Here is a 17,866-nt window from a genome sequence, read left to right as displayed (position 1 = left end):
CCTGCTCAGTGGGGGGTTCGCTTCTCCCTTTCCCTCTGTCCTTCTCCTTCCATCCCCTCCCCTCCCCTCATCTCATGCTTTCTCTCTGTCTCAAATAGATAAATAAAATATAAAATCTGAAAAATTATTATGTAAAAAAAGGTAGATGAAAATTGGACATTTTGAACAAGTGACATAAAGCTCTCGATCATAATTATGCGTCCTGCCCATCCATATTCTGTGAAATCACTTTGGCAATTATGGTACCGTAAAAATCAGTGAGGCCAAAACAAAGCACAGAAAATTCTCCAGTACACTAGAATTCTTTTATAATAGCTTTTAAATGGTTTGCCTTTCTTTTTCAAAATACTTGCATTTATTTTATCACTGTATTTCCTGCAAGCATTTCAAGATGTATCACTGATCTCCGACATGAACCTGGCTAGAATTTATATATATACTTTACCCTGCAAAAATCGGCTACATCTATCTATAGTTGAGTGGCTTTTTTTAAAATGACTGTTATATTTAGTAACTGAAACTAATATCATCTACCATTTGTTGATTGTCTACTAGCTGCTTAATACTATACTTTTATTTATATTATTACATGTATAATTGTCACAACAGCCCTCTGAATTTTAGAAACAAAGGTGTCCTAGAGGATGCATATTAAGTGGTCAAGCTTTGACTGTTTTTTTTAAAAAACTGAGATCTGCCAATTCCAATATTCATGTTCTTTTCAGAATCCCTTTTTGTATCTCTACTAAAGTGTACTTTTTTGATTCTGATTCTTGCCTTGACATTCTAGGGAAGATTCAGGAAACTGTTTCCATACCTCCCTGAGTGGTATTCATTGATCTTACTGAAGGACTGACAGCAACTTAATGCATTTAAATTGAACTCTCAGTGAAATTCATTAAGAACTTACAGCATGAAAATAATGAGGTTAGAGCTGATGAAACAGTAGCAGAGTATTTCCCATCATCAGGGGTGAATTGAAGGCTCCTAAGTCGGGGTTCTTTTCATATTTTTATGTAGCTCATATTAGCACTGAGGTAATCTGGAGGTATATTGAGGAGAGGGCAGCATTTAATTGCCTAGGCAGTGCTATTGAATGTTGCTTATTGACAGAATTGAGAAAAGAAGGCAAAGTCAGAAATGAGTAACGTGAAGTAGACCATTTAACTTCTTTTGTGTTTGAGTATGCCTAATGAGTATCACCAGTCATCAGGTGCTCGTTCTTCTGTTACAAAGCAAATTTTACTTTTATGTTTTTCTGAAAGATTTAATAAGCAGTTAATGCAATGATTTTTTAAAAAGAATGATTGAATTTTGAGAGAGGGGAAAAATACTAAAGATTCATATAAGCATGAAGGAACCACAATTGATATTTTTCCATGAATTTAGGTACAATTTATGTCTCACTATATATACAATGGTATGGAGGAAGTCCTTTATAAAACACACTCAGCCAGAGTGTATATTCTCCCTATTATCACCAAGCAAATTCTCCAGTATTTTGGAGGTATTTATTTACCACTATGACTACTAATAAAAATGATTTTATAAAGTTAATGAAAATGTATTTACTAAAGATTGCTTCTACTATTTTTAGCTAAGATTTATAAAGCACTAGTTGTGTTCAGGAACCATAGTGTTTTACATTCAGCTAACCTATAGATAAAGAGGAAAACTAAGAAAATGATATGCTCTGGACAGGGAGATGGTTAAATACCTAATGGGTATAAGGAGGGGCACCTGTCATGAGCACAGGGTATTGTACATAAGTGACAAATCATGAAATTCTATAACTGAAGCTAATATTGCATTGTATGTTAGCTAGCTGGGATTTAAAATAAAAATTGGGGGGAAAGAACGATGTGCTATGACCTATGCATATTTTTACAACTAGAATTAAGACAAAAATAAATGTATGTTTTAGGATGATTACATAGAATGTATATATTTTATACCCTAACAGTGTCAAGTACTATATTTTACAAAAATTGGAAAAAGAATGCAGGAAGCAGGTGGGAAGAAGCGTATATACTTGAGTTGCATTATATTTAATAGCAAGAATTCATGGAATCTCATTTAAAGCTGACAAATCAAGTAATAGAACTGTAAGCACATTTAGCACTGCAGAGTTAATATTAAAATAGTAGTATTGATTACAGTCTAGTGGTAAGAATTGTGGTGAGAGACTCTATCTATATCAATTGTAGTGGTGATTACATGACTGTATGTGTTTATCAAATCACGTACAATAATACAGCAAAAAGGCCGAAAAGAGCAAGTTTTTCTTTTTTTTAAAGATTTTTTATTTATTTATTTGATAGACAGAGATCACAAGTAGGCAGAGAGGCAGGCAGAGAGAGAGGAGGAAGCATTCTCCCCGTGGAGCAGAGAGCCCGATGTGGGGCTCGATCCCAGGACCCTGGGATCTTTACCTGAGCTGAAGGCAGAGGCTTTAACCCACTGAGCCGCCGAGGTGCCCCAACAGCAAGTTTTATTATTGCATATAAGTTATACCGTAATAATAGTGACATTTAAAAAACATGAAGTGCCATTTCCCACCTTGAAGTCAGTTGGACTATGATATGGTTTGATTTCTACTAAGCTGTGTATTAACTCTGTGCCCACTTCTGTATTCACTGTTAGTATCATCAATACATCTATCTTTTGAATTTAAAAAAATATGAAAAAAGGGAAGGGAGGAATAAAGAAATATACTAATTTCATCATTGTTCATGATAGGAGATTAATAGTGTTGAAAATAGAGAACTGAAAGTATTCTGTAATGTAATTACAAAGTGAGCTATGAAAACAAAAACACCGACTTCTTAAAACATTTTATTTTTAAGATTTTTATTTATTTATTTTTCAGAGAGGGAGAGAGCGAGCACAGGCAGACAGAGTGGCAGGCAAAGTCAGAGGGAGAAGCAGACTCCCTGCAGAGCAAGGAGCCTGATGTGGGACTCGATCCCAGGATGCTGGGATCATGACCTGAGCCAAAGGCAGCTGCTTAACCAACTGAGCCACCCAGGCATCCCCACAAACTTCTTAAATGTAAGAACTAATCCTTGGGAAAAAGATCATGTAGTGAACTACTTAAAAAAAAAAAAAAAGAAAAATTACAGATACAGAAAAGATAATATGAAATGGTAAAGGATGATCCAAAAAAATGTTTGTCATATCCATAAATGTAAACAGGTTAAACTCACCTATTCAGAGAAAAAAAAAAATCAGTTTGGATCACCAAAAAAAAAAAAAAAAAAAAAAAGCCATAATTCTCTATACTTTATAGAGGCATATCTAAAACAAAATTATTTGGAAAAGTTTAAAGGATGAAAAAGGATAGGCAAATCCCCTCATAATGCAAGTAGCAGTCATGGTGTTATTGGATACCAGACAAAAGGGAATTGGAGCAAAATGTTGTATAATCAATCATATGAGTAGGGCTTAGAGCTAAGACATAAAATCATGCCCGTATTCATAGATAGTCAAAAGGTTTTTGATAAAATACAATTTATATTCTTGATATTTTTAAATGAGAAAATATGAATAGTGAGATAGCAATAATATAATATATAAATATAAATTAAAATATAAGTATAATAAATTAAATATAAATGTAATAAATATCAGTAATAGCTTATATGATAAAGTATACTTATCTCAACTGAAAATCTGTATCATGGTTAATGGGGAAATACTAAACACATTTCCTCTATAATTAAAACAGGATTTAAATGGCTACTATTACACCATTATTTAATATTTTACCAGCAGTACTAGTCAGCACAGTTAGAAAAGAGAACATAGAAGATAAATCACAAAGGAGATAAGGGGCGTCTGGGTGGCTCTGGATGAAGCCTCTGCCTTAGGCTCAGGTCATGATCTCAGGATCCTGGGATTGAGTCCTACACAGGGCTCTCTGCTCAGCAGGGAGCCTGCTTCCCCCCCACCCCGCCCCACCTGCCTATCTGCCTATTTGTGATCTCTCTGTGTGTCAAAAAAATAAATAAAATCTTTAAAAGAAAAAGAAAAGTAGATAAAACTAATTTTTTTGTAGATTTTGTGATTCAGACCTAGGCACTTCACGTGAATCAACTGAAAAATGATAAATAATAAAATAGTTTAGTACATTATTGAGCTACAAAATAACATAACTAGAAATAAAACTTACATGCAAACAGCTTTACTACTAAAACACAGAAGAAAGATAAATAATTTTAAAGATAGACCATGTTAGATAGACCATGTTCTTATAAAATCTTATATTGATTTTCCCAAAATTAATTTAAAATTTAGTGTAATCCAAAAACATAGACATTTGTTGAAGATAGATGATAAGTACATGAAAGTTAATTATGCTCTTTTATTTTTGTGTGCATTTAATACTTTTGTAGGATAAATTTTATAAAATTATAACATAATTCCAACAAACAGTTTTGGTGTTTTTAATTAGGATTTTTAAATTTTTTGGTAGTAATGTAAAGGAAAACTGAGATAGAAGGGTGTCCGTGTGGGGGAGCAGGGGACAGAAAGGCTAGTGGTACCAAATTTAAAACATATTACAGAACCTCAATAATTAAAACAAAATTCTTGAATGGACAGATAAATTGAACAGAATTGAGAATTCTGGTATAAACCAAATAATATATGGCATCTCATATAATTTACTATCGATAGTAAATTTACTATATAATTTACTATCGATAGTAAATTATATGAGAGAGTTAGGTAGCCCTCTGTGTTAAAATATAAAAACAACAACAACAACAACAAGGGCGCCTGGGTGGCTCAGTTGTTAAGCCTCTGTCTTGGCCTCAGGTCATGGTCTCAGGCTCCTGAGATTGAGCCCTGAGTTGTCCCGTGTCAATGCTCCCTGCTCAGCAGGAAGTCTGTTTTTCCCTCTTCATTTGCGGCTCCCTCTGCTTGTGTGTGTTTGCTCTCTCTCTCTCTCTCTCTCTCTCTCGGTCAAATAGATAAATAAATAAAATATTTTTTAAAAAGAAAACACAATAAATTATAAAGTAAAAAATGCACACAGTGTAAATATTACATGAGTCAAGGTTAAATGCAGAAAAAGTAAAAATACTAGGAGACATAGGTGTATTTCTTTATAAACTTGGGAAGTGTGACTTTCTAAACAAGAACTTAGATTCAGATACCTTTATTAGAAGAAAGATTGATATATTTGATTATATAAATAAATTTCTAAATCAGCATATGCCATATGCAAAGTCACATGAGAAAGTGCAGACTGAAAAACTTTTCAATTCCTGTCACTAACAAAAAGCTAATTTCCTTAATATCCTACAAATAAGACCACAAACCCAATAGAATATTGGGCAGAGAATTGAATGGCAGCTCACAGAAAAGGAATACAGATGACTCTTAAAAATGTGCTCAGTCTCTGTCCTCTTAAGAAAAATGTCCAATCTGAAGACTCTTATTCAAGGTTACACTGAATACTCCTACTCCTGTGTTTTTCTTGATGTTGCAGCTTTGACATTAAGGTCTGTGGTGCATTTCAAATTAATTTTGTGTGCGGTATGAGGTAAGGATAGATGTTAATATTTTCCAGCACTTTTTGTTGAAATGATTATCCTTTCTGATACATTGTGTGGCATCTTTGTTGAAAATTAATTGGCCATATATGTTTGGGTATGTTTTTGTATTCTGTTCCTTTGATCTGTAAGTCTCTTTTTTCATCAGTACCATACTGTCTTAATTACTGTAATTTGCTTTGGCAGTTTGGTCTGTGTGTGTGGATATACATGTATGTGGTTTTTTTAAATTATAGAATCTTACCAGTTTTGAATCTATATCAGTCTATCAATTTTTAAAAGATTGCTAGAATTAAGATAGGATTGGCTTGAATGAATAGATCAACTTGAGAATAATTAGCATCTTAACAATGTATGAAGTCTTCTAAACCATGAACATAATATATCCTTTCATTTTTTAAAGCCTTTAATTTCTCTTGGCACTATTTTGTAACTTGCAATGTAGAGATCTTGTACATCTTCTGTGAAGTTTATTCTTTATTAAAAATTATATTTATTTGAGAGAGAGTGTGTGTGTTATGTGTGCATGAGTGGGGGAAGGGGGGCCTGGGAGAATCTTTTTTTTTTTTTTTTTAAGATTTTATTTATTTATCAGAGAGGGGGGGGGAGAGTGAGCACAGGCAGACAGAATGGCAGGCAGAGGGAGAAGCAGGCTCCCTGCTCAGCAAGGAGCCCGATGTGGGACTCGATCCCAGGACGCTGGGATCATGACCTGAGCCGAAGGCAGCTGCTTAACCAACTGAGCCACCCAGGCGACCCGGCCTGGGAGAATCTTGAGCTGACTCTGCACTGAGCACGGAGCTCTTTGCAGGGCTCAGTCTCACCATGCTTAAATCATGACCTGTGCTGAAATCAAGAGTCGGACACTCAACCAACTGAGCCACCTAGGCACCCCTGTTAAGTTTATTCTTAAGTATTTAATTTTTTGGTCATTTTTACAAGTGGAAAGTTTTAAATTTCATTTTTCAGTTGACTACTGCTGTTATAAAAATACAATTGATTTTTGTTTATTAACCTTTTATCTTGTGACCTTGCTAAGTTTACCTGATAGTTCTAGGAGTTGTTTTATGAATTCCTTAGGCTCTTCTATGTGACCAGTCATGTTGTTTGCAAATAGAGACAGTTTTTTACTTCTACCATTCCATACTTCCTTCCTTTAATTTGGGGGACAAGAGGTGCTATAACTCTTTGAATAAAATAGGAAACAAGTCCATTGAGCTATAAATAAATAAATGAATAATCTGAAAATTTGTTTAAGAATGGGATGTTTACCTAGTTTTTGAGAACCTCCCCACAAAATAACGCTAATTCCAAAAGAGTAAATTTCAGCTTTGAAGCCTAGCAGTGTCCGCCTTCATCACGTAATCAGGGTTGACATTCTCAGGAATGGGTCAGATTAAAATTGTGGTCAGATAGGGGCACATAGAAATGATTCATTTTGTTGAAACATCCTTAGAACTGGTAATAGTTTTGTAAAATTGTAATTGTTGCATAGAAAATTTAGGAGCTCATGAAGGGAGATATCTTCTTCTACATTACTAGAAAAGAATGTTGTTTGTATTGCCTTTCATTACAAGCAAAATGAAAAGTTTTTCTCCCTCACAAAACTAGGCTCACATTTTGTCTGGAGTTCTTCAGAATATACATCTTTGAGTTGTAATTATCAAGGTTATGAAGTTGAGGACTGCGCCCAATACAATGCACAATTACCAAGGCAGTCAGTTCCTAACGTACAGTTTTCTGATCTTGACAGGCCATTATAATTTCTGGAGCCTTTTGTTAAAAATATGGATGTTCAGGCTCCACATCCGATCCTTTTGAACCAAAATGTAGGGGGAGAGTCCTATTTTAAGAACGTGTTCATTTGGATCTCAGTGTCCTGGTATCAAGCCCCTGATTAGGCTCTCTGCTCAGCAGAGGGCCTGCTCCCCCAACCCCTCCTCTGCCTACCTCTCTGTCTACGTGTGATCTCTTTCTGTCAAATAAATAAATAAATAAAATCTTAAAAAAAAAAAAGAATTCATTTGTTTGTTCTTTTAAGAATTTATTTAAAATAGGGACGCCTGGGTGGCTCAGTTGGTTAAGCAGCTGCTTTCGGCTCAGGTCATGATCCCAGCGTCCTGGGATCGAGTCCCATATCGGGCTCCTTGCTCCGCAGGGAGCCTGCTTCTCCGTCTGACTCTGCCTTCCACTCTGTCTGCCTGTGCTCGCTCTCGCTCGCTCTCTCTGACAAATAAATAAAATCTTTAAAAAAAAAAAAAAAAAAAGAATTTATTTAAAATATGCATTTACCTTTGTATCACTCGAGGTTACGGTTGGAAGAAATAGAAATCTACCTTGGCTATTCAGCAGAGCAGGACTTTATTAAAAGGATAGTTAGGGGGGCACCTGGGTGGCTCGGTGGATTGAAGCCTCTGCCTTCAGCTCGGGTCGTGTTCCCAGGGTCCTGGGATCGAGCCCCACATCCAGCTCTCTGCTCAGCGGGGAGCCTGCTTCCTCCTCTTCTCTCTCTGCCTGCCTCTCTGCCTACTTGTGATCTCTGTCTGTCAAATAAATAAGTGAAATCTTAAAAAAAAAAAAAAGGATAATTAGGGTAGGTTTTTAGGTTCTTGTGAGAACTAGAAAACCAGACTGGAAGTCTATGCAGCCAGGAATAATGTTTAAAGTTATGTTAACAGGACCTCGTAGAAGTGATTCCACTATCCTAATATTGGGCACTAGCTGACATATGACATTGCTGATCTTAACAACAGCAGGCATTGCTGCCTCTGAGAAGTACCCAGAACTTTAGATGCTTATCATTGGTGGACGTAGGTCATATGTGTATGCCTAACTTACAAGGGAGTGAGCTAAAGGAAGCTTCTGTCATTTTCAGCCTCCATAGAGGAGGCAGGCCCTGCCTTGTTAACATAGAGAATTTCACAAATGGTTCAGAAGGGGGCAGCAAAATAGAGTGGCAGATACAAGGGAGTCTATGCTTCACCAGTACTTCTGTCTCTGTCCACAGTTCTGCAATGGAATTTGCACTGGAAACCTGATAGATGTTATGAAGTCCCCCTGTGCTTCTATGCCTTCCTTGATATTCTTTATGTAGAAAGCTGAATTGTACAGCTTACTCAGTGCTCCCTCATTTCTACCTGGTTGCTTTCCTTTTTAGTTTTTCTTTTTGCACCATGATCTCCTTCCCTAACTCAACTGGAATAAGTAAGGCTGAATGTTTCCATTTCCTCACTTTGCCCTGACGTTTTATTAATCTCCAATCTTTCTCAACCCCTTTCACCCTCCTCTTTCTCCGTTAACAAGTGCTTATTTACCTGGAGGGAATGGGGCTCCTCTTTCTCCTTCTTCCATTTGAAAAGCATAAAATGTAGCATCATGCATAATGGAAAGCATATAGACTTTGTGGGTAGACCTTATGTTGAATCCCTGCTTTGTCAGATAACTAGTTATCTAGTTAGCTGATTAAGACTGGTAATTGGGCAAGTTACTTTACTTTCAGTTCTCTTATCTGTAAAATGAGGATTATAATCTAGCTTTATAGAATCAGAATCATTAAATGAGATGCTTGAAATGAAATGATTGCTCAAAATGGTTAATTCCTCTCCTGAGTTACATCTGGTATACTATAGATTTATAGTGAAATGAGCTATAGCTAGTAAAATGAGATTAGTGTTAGGTTTATACTTTATATAAGTTTTAAAATTAATTTAAGTATCATGCTATTAAGACTTGACTTTCACACAGTTTATCTCAGTGTAATCAGTCACTGCTCATCGTTCATAGTGCTTGGAGGTTTCCTTTAGTATTTCCATAATTCACTATCAACTTTCTCATCTTCAGATCTGTGTTTTTCACATTTGTTATTTTTGTTTTGTTCAGGGTATTATAGTAGCATCATTTTTCACTGTTTTTCAGTATATAATTTTTCAGTGTATATTGCAGCTAGCTTAGCTGGGCCTAGTCACTATTTATAAGTTAATGATGGGAAAATATTTCCAATTTCCAAATAAGGATTTTTTGAAGATATCTTTATTATATAAATTGGAAATTGGTTTTTAAGCTTATTCAGCTTCAGAATGTTTGCTGGTTTAGTAGCTTAGTAGTACACTTCCCTTTATACATATCAATCATTTTGTCTTTGACTATTTAAAATCCTTCTCCATATTGTTGACATGTGTTGTGAAAAGAATAGTTTATTTTGACTTATTATCTCCTTTTATTCTAAACCTTTTTACTCTCTGGTTATTTATATACATGCAGTGATGCCAGTGCTTATAGGAATTATTTCTTTATGCATCTCAGTCTTACCCTTTAGTGTCCCAAAGTTTGTGAGGCATTTCTAAGGGATAAAGGATTTCCCATCTTTATCTATTCACCATGTGAGCTGTTCTAGTGACAAATGAATTCTGGGCAGTGAATCGAGAAGGACACAGATGTCAAAGCCATGAATTTATAAATGGTCTGTTAAGAGGGTGCTTTGTCCAATCAGCGCTTTGTTAATTTCACCTACAAAAAGGAATAATTATTCAATTATGCTTCTATCTGACAAAAATCAAATGACAAATGTGTCAGAATGTGAAAGTAAAGGGTTAGTCAGGATTCTGGCAGGTGGCCCAAAATTTTAGCCAGCTGTGAGGAGGTGGATATGGAACTAAACTGACCTATAATACTGATTACAGGTCCTTTATGAATATTCATCCTTCTTAGTAACAAAGATAAAAAATAATTTCCTTTCCAAATGCTAACAAATAAACCATGATTTTCTGTATCTTTGTGAAATGTAATTACTTGAGAAATATACCTCAAGCCTAGAAAAAGTATAAAGTCAGATTCCTCTTGTTTGTTTCTACTTATTACCAAGCTATTTGCATTTTTCCTTATGAAAACGTTATCCATATTTCTTGCTAATATTACTAATATAGCACAGAGCTTGATACAGAGCCAGAGGTCAGCAAACTTTTTCTACAAAGGCCAGACAATAAATATTTTCAGCTTTGTAAGCCCTCCAGTCTCTGTTCCAAATACTCAGCTTTGCCTCTAGAACACAGTGTAGCCATAGATCATAGGTAAATAAATGAGGGGTGGCGATGTTCCAGTTAAACTGTTTATAGAAACAAGCAGGGGCTGAATTTGACCCATGGGCCATTGTTTGCCACCCCTTGATATAAGGACTAATGATATTTTAAATTTTTCACAAAGATTTTTAATAATACCTGAAATAGAAGAACTAATTTGAATGTCTGTGTACTACACGACTCGGAAGGATACCCAGTTTCCCATAGACCATAGTGTGAATGGCATTACCTAGAAGTAGCACAATATGGTGGCTCTGATAATGACCTCCCTCATCCATTTCTCCCTTGTCCATATCAGGGGTGTCCATATCTGGCCTACTGCCTGTTTTTGTAGATAAAGTTTTATTAGAACATAGCCAAGCCCGTTTATTTATTTATTGTCTGTGGCTGGTTTCACAGTTCTAGCAGCAAAGATAAATAGTTTCAACGAAGACCATATTGCCTACAAAACCTAAAATAGTTACTTTACAGAAAATGTTTGCTGATCCCTGGTCTGTACCCTAACTATATTCGTCTTTAAGGATGGAGTTACAGGGAAAAATGTGTGAAACTTGTATGATTGTCATATTAAGTCCAACAAAAGATAGCTGGAAGTTGCCAAGTATCCAAAGTTACTTTAGAATTCTGTTTCTGCTTCAATGTTTCTCACCAAAGGATCTGGTTTAAGAAACTAAACATGTGGGGCGCCTGGGTGGCTTAGCCATTCAGTGTTTGCCTTTGCCTTGGGTAATGATCCGGGGGTCCTAGGATTGAGCCCCGCATCCGCTCCCTGCTCAGCGAGAAGCCTACTTCTCCCTCTCCCACTCCCCATGCTTATGTTCCGTTTCTCACTGTCTCTATGTTAAATAAATAAATAAACAAACAAACTAACTAAACATGGTTTCCCTTAGCTAATGCTCTTCCTGGCTCAGCATAGTCAGCAACAAATCAGATACCTTGAAGAATTTGTATTAGTCAGGAATTTAAACAGGAAACCTAACCATGTGGGTGGAAGAGGAGGACAGTAGAAGTAACTCAACAGTCCATGGTAGCCCAGTACCCAGTGCTGTAGCCAGTGCACTGATCACATCTGCCTCACATGCCCCTTAGGCAGGACTTGAGAAAGTTCTTATCATGACATAGCACCAAGTATTTTTTCTGGGTGTCTCACACATCAGGCTTGAAAGGAACAATTGCTTTGATGCCAGCAGATCTTATCATGGGCTTTATTAGGGGGGCGCCTGGGTGGCTCAGTGGGTTGAGCCACTGCCTTCGGCTCAGGTCATGATCTCAGGGTCCTGGGATCGAGTCCCGCATCGGGCTCTCTGCTCTGCAGGGAGCCTGCTTCCTCCTCTCCCTCTCTCTGCCTGCCTGTCTATCTGCTTGTGATCTCTGTCTGTCAAATAAATAAATAAAATTTAAAAAAAAAATTGTGACCCCATATGCACGCTGCTCACTCTGCCTAGAACACTCCCTCCCTGCTCCTAATTCATGTGGTCTTCAGTTCTTATATACTGTCCTGTACCTCTGCTATAGCCATATCTGAATTAGCTCTTTTTGCTGTGAGCTCCCTCAGTATCTTCTACCTCCCCTTTCTTACTATTTATTACATCATCAATAATTGCCCCTTTTTAAATATGCTCATTTCTGGTTTATTTGATTATGCTCTCTTATTTTAATATTGTAATAAGAACCTATCATTGAAATCCTTATTTTAGTCTTGCCATCACCATAATGGAAATCTTTTTTTTTTTAAAGGGCTACAAGATGGAACTTGGTTATTTTCCCTGGTCTATATCTGTGTTATTCCCCCACTACTAGTAATCAGCTGCTAATAATTCATACTGATGATTTGGGGATTTATATTTAGCCTTTGAAAAAAGCATATTTTGCCACAAAGGGAGATAATGATAAATTGTTGGGAATTTCATCTGTTACAGTCTACCCTGATATTTGCACTATCAGCCTTGTGGCAGTAAGTGATATGAATAAACATGCCGATAGAATTGCTTTTTGGGATAATGTGTATGGCTTCAACATGTCCTGTATGAAGAAAGCAGTTATTCCAGAAGCTGTTGTGGAAGTTTTAGATCCAAAGACTCTTATTTCAGATGCTTGTAGTATTAAGGTAGGTGTTTTTACCAATTTTATTTTAACAGAATTGCCATTTTTATCAGTTTTCATTTATGAGTTCAATATTTGAAATTAACATATTGATATTATATATGGGCTTTCAAAACAGTGGCTATCCTTCCTATATTAACCGGTCTAATGTACCTTGAGGTTACAGTATTTACCAGTTGACTATATCATCCATTGGAATCACTTACCTTTTTGTATATCACAGTTCCTTACTCTGAGGGCTTTGAAGGTGAAAAGTCCTGCTGTATTATCATTTATGCTTCATCACCACCTCCATGGCCTTATTCTAGTTTCTCATTTACAGTGAGATTATTCATTCATATCATATGTTCTATACAGTTTAACATCTCATGTTCAAATCTCTTCCAGCCTTTCAGATTAGTAATTACACTGAATTTGCCTATGAAGCTGAAGCCCTACTCTGTTCAGATTTCTCAGTTAATTCCTTTTGTGTTTTAAAATCTTACCGTTCATCATGTTACTCTTTAGTTTTATTGTTAATTTTGCTGTGTCAAATTTACATAGGTTAAATAATAACTTTGCAGTGAAAAGTCATTGCTTTTCTTAAAAAATCCTTAGTTTGTCTGTTTTAATTAGATAAATATAGTTTGTTCAGTTTTAGGTTCAGAGCATTGCCTGATATTTGTAGTCACACTTTCATATCATCAATAATTGTTCTCTGCATAGAATGGATATTCAATAAATATTTGTTAATTTTCTTCATAGATAAAATATTTAAAGTTGGCATATAATAATAAACTTAAAAAGTTTCTCAACAAGAGCAAGCTGATTAAAATTGCATTTAGCTTTTAAGAAAAAACTGTAACCTGGTTAATGATTATAGTACTGTTGAATCCTGTGGTACACTGATAATAAGAGATTTATTTGCATTCCTTGATTCTGGGTAGGAGTGTACAGTTTCAGCCAACTCAGCCTCAAGGCTCTGCAGAAGAGGAGGGTAGTGGGGGGAGGGTATTTTTCTCTATAGTGCTCTCTTTGTTTAATGCCCAAAACTTCTATGAATAAATAGTTGAAATAGAAGATTTTAGACTAATAACAAAGATGTTCAAAAAGTACACATACTCTTTCTCTTTTTTTTAAACATTAATAAGTATTTATTTACTTGTTTGTTTGGGTAAATATATTTTGTTCCATGTTCCACAATGCTCTATAAATAAAACTCAACCACACTGTAACTTCTTTAAAATTTTCTCAAGCTATTTAGAAGAGGGTAATGGCTCAAGTACATAGTCCTATGAATTGTGTATGCTGTGTCATAATCTACTCATGGCAAGTCAGGCCTTCATGACCTCCCTGCTCTCCAAAGTAAAATGAAGAAGAAATTGAACCAGGGCAGAACAGGAAGATAAGGCTCTTTGGCCATTGTTTTCCTGAGTTGAATCTTCTTCCTTGGCTTGGCTCTTTGATTTCATCTGTTACGGTTTTTCCTAATATCTTACAAAGTTTTCTTCAAATGCAGTTACAAAAAGGAATTCTAAAATACCTTATCCTTCTCATTAGCCTTTGTTTTCAAGTTGGCATTTCCTATAAAAATGTTGACTCTTATCATGTATAATTTATAGCAAATGTGTACCACTAATGGTATACAAAATTATTTTAGTTGGAAAACAAGAAAAGAATTTTGTTTGAAGATGTTTTAGTGTATCTCGGAAAAACTCTAGCACATCAGAGCCATGATTTGATATGTAGTGTACTTACAAGAAGTTTAAGTAAAAAAATACTCATTTGGTTTATACAAAAATTAAACGATAGTGCTAGTAGCCTTTAAATTTGAAAACAACCCCAGAAAAAAAAAAAAAAGAGGGGGAAAAAAACCAACCCAGAAGTGAGGTTTGAATGATTAAACTTTGCAAACCATTGGTTTACAGTAATCCTTTTTGCGTAAAGAAATATTTATCTGTTTGATTTGGGGTTTGTTTTCACTATTTTTACTAAATTCTTCCTTCCACTCTTTCTTAATGGGTAGCAAATAGATTGCCATACAACATCTGTCTCAGCTTTGGAGTTTTCTTCAGATTTTACCCTGCAAATTACAAAGACATCCATGTGCACGGTAAGTGGTTTCATCTCCTTTCACAAATCTCACTAGCGGTGCAGTTGATGGGCAAGCTAATGAATTAATTACCGGACCTGTGATGAATGAAAAAGACTATTGCCTTCGACAGTCTATCTTTGCCTTTGTTAGGCTATTGAACAGATCTGTTTTGATGGGTCAGTAGACTTCAAAAAAGTTAGTTTAGTTGAGAGGAGAAAGTACTAGGACACCATGTTTGCAATGATTTTTCTTTATAAAGTCTTCCTTATTGCCTCTCATGTAACTGATTGAGAGTACTAGTCTTTATCTTCAGAGATAAGTTCATGTCCTTTACCTCCTGATAACTCTTAATACTCAATATAGATGGAAGTAAAATATGTTCATTTGGTATAATATTTTATATTCCTCTGTAAAATATAAGAAAGAAATGATGATTTACCTTTCTTTAAAGAAGCATCCTGGTGTAATTGGTCATTAGAAAAGTTTATCTGGATTCCCATTTGGTTCTGGCACTCACTAGTTCCTTACTTTGCTCAAGTTACCTAGGTAATCTATACCTCAGACTAATCAACTGATTTAAGAGAAATAGTAATAATTTCTATCTTGTAGACTAGTTATACAGATTAATGAATTAATATATGTGGAAGCACCTACAAAGTAGCCAGAAATGTTAGATTATTGAAATATATTAATTTTTTTCTTAAATATTTTCTAAATGTTTATTAATACTAAGATAACAATATTTTTTACCAGGAGACTCAGAATGTTAATAAAATGTGGGCCTTTACTTGAGAAAGTATGAATTTACGTAAGTGGTATTGATACAAATATTTATATTAAAAATTGATTGTATAGGGGCGCCTGGGTGGCTCAGTGGTTAAGCCGCTGCCTTCGGCTCAGGTCATGATCTCAGGGTTCTGAGATCGAGTCCCGCATCGGGCTCTCTGCTCAGCAGGGAGCCTGCTTCCTCCTCTCTCTCTCTCTCTGCCTGCCTCTCTGCCTACTTGTGATTTCTCTCTGTCAAATAAATAAATAAAATCTAAAAAAAATAAAATAAAATAAAAAATAAAAAAAATAAAAAAAAATTGTATAGTTTTTGAAATACTAATTGTACCTTCAAAATTAAAATTTTACTGAAAACTATATAATCCATAACTGTGTGAAACAGATTATAGTCATGTTGACTTTGACTCTTGAACCTGACTTTTTAAAAGATAAACATACAAAAGATTTTATGACTTCTTAAAAATTGTTTCTGTCCATTTTGATCTAATACTATTTTAAATCAAGTGAGTGTAATGGTGTGCTTTGATGTTTTGAAGAATTCTTTTCATAGAAATTGTTTTTACAGTTTTTACAAAGTAGCTATCTAGATCCCAGATTTTTTATTTTATTTGGGGATACCCAATATATTTGTTTATCTGATAAAAACAAAATTTCATTCTTCCCATTCATTTCTCCCAGATTTTCCAGTTGTTCTTTATAATAACTGAAATAATTTGTTCGATTAAAATTACAGACTAAAGGTTTTAAGTCTTAGAGTTAAGCCCTGTGTTTGATGTTAGTAATCCTTGAGAGTTAAAAAAAGACCTCTTGATTAATGACAGTTTATTGATCTATAAGGGAATTCTTAGATAGAAATTGGCATATTACCAGTATTATTAAGTAATATTATTTTAGGTCGTCTCTCCTTGTCCTTCACATGAATCAGAGAGCAAATGTAAAACTGTAGTGAAGACTTGAAAAGCTGTTTTTAGCTGTGGACATTTTTTAGCTTTAGGTAGACAGAGGAGTTTACTGAGTTTTTTTGAAATGTTCTTTATTTTTTGGGTTATTGGTCAGGGTTCTTAGTTTTAGACAACAAGGTCCAAATCAGCTTGTTAAAGCAAAAGGTGATTTACTGAAGAGTTAAGCAGTATAATTCCAGACACACTGGGAGAGCTAAGGAATAGACAAAATACTCTCAGACCGCATCTTGGAACTAGCCTGGCCACAAAGCAGGCCTGTACCACTGCAGACCCTATAAACCCAAGAGCCCCCCTGGCCCTGTTAGTGAGTGGTAGGCCCCACTGATGAACGCAGATCAGCAGAGCTCTTCACTCCCATCCTGTACCTATACCCCCCTGCACACGTCATGCTGTCCAGTTCCTCTGTCCAGATCTTCCTTCAGCACCTCTGGCAGCACATAGGTCCGGTTGTACACTAGTGATTAAAAAGTCTTAGCAAGCAGTTCTAGCTGCAGTAGTGTTGTGCTACAGAAGAGTTTCACAGTGCATGTATAGAATTATTTTCTGTTCCTATTACTTGCCATAGAGTAAAAGAAGCTTTTTGTTGAAATAAATTGTACTTACCCTTTAATGATCTTGGTTTTATTCTGTATATTTAAAAGAATAAAATAGAAACCAAACACAAAAAAGCTCATAAAGTCTAACACAAAAACTATAATAGAAATTTTTGTATTAAAGAACATATCAAGTAGGTACTTGCTGCATTTGTTCCCCTATAGAGTTCTGTAAGAAAGATAAATCCAAAAGAACCTGTTATATTACCTTATTTCCTTAAAGAGCCTTTTAGATTAATATTTTTATTCCCAGCATGCCTGAATGATTTCAGTATAAAAGTCTAGAAACGAGGTAAGTCTGGTGTTTAGGTCGGAGGTGGCAGAAAGTTGAAGTGGACTTGTGTATAAGTCTGATCACTGCTGAAGAACTCCTGTAATCACCTTTGAGAGGAATGTATAGTTTCAAACCATATTTATTGGATACATGCCAGGTACTGAACATAGAAATTTTAGTACTTATTCAACTTTAACCTTTCTGAGATTATTCTGTCAAATAATTTGTCAACAAAAATTTTCTTGGTGATAATGTCTTAGTCATTGAACACTTGCATGCCAGACAATGTGCTAATCACTTTAAAATGATTATTTCATTTAGTCTTCTTCTTTTTTTTTTTTTCATTTAGTCTTCTTAATAATCATTTGAAGTAGGTACTAATATTCCCATTTTTTGGGTGAAGAAAAATAAATCACTGTGTCTTACTTGTGAAATATCCTG

General features: G+C 35.3%; 1 protein-coding gene across 4 annotated transcripts in view; it reads left to right on the top strand.

Moving 5' to 3' along the window:
- The window catches only part of PRMT3 (protein arginine methyltransferase 3), a 129,460-nt gene that overhangs the window by 74,810 nt on the left and 36,784 nt on the right, over window positions 1–17,866 (top strand). For all 4 annotated transcript variants that reach the window (XM_013055890.2, XM_004752135.3, XM_004752136.3 and 1 more), the window contains 2 exons: window positions 12,553–12,740; window positions 14,742–14,828. In XM_013055890.2, coding sequence (XP_012911344.1) covers window positions 12,553–12,740; window positions 14,742–14,828 — 275 coding nt within the window. The remainder of the gene's footprint in view (window positions 1–12,552; window positions 12,741–14,741; window positions 14,829–17,866) is intronic.

This window comes from Mustela putorius, unplaced genomic scaffold, assembly GCF_011764305.1.
Source record: "Mustela putorius furo isolate JIRA1106 unplaced genomic scaffold, ASM1176430v1.1 tig00003859_pilon_pilon_pilon, whole genome shotgun sequence".
NCBI lineage: Eukaryota > Metazoa > Chordata > Mammalia > Carnivora > Mustelidae > Mustela > Mustela putorius.
The sequence above is the reverse complement of the archived record's forward strand: the minus strand, read 5'-3'. Positions and strand labels throughout refer to the sequence as shown.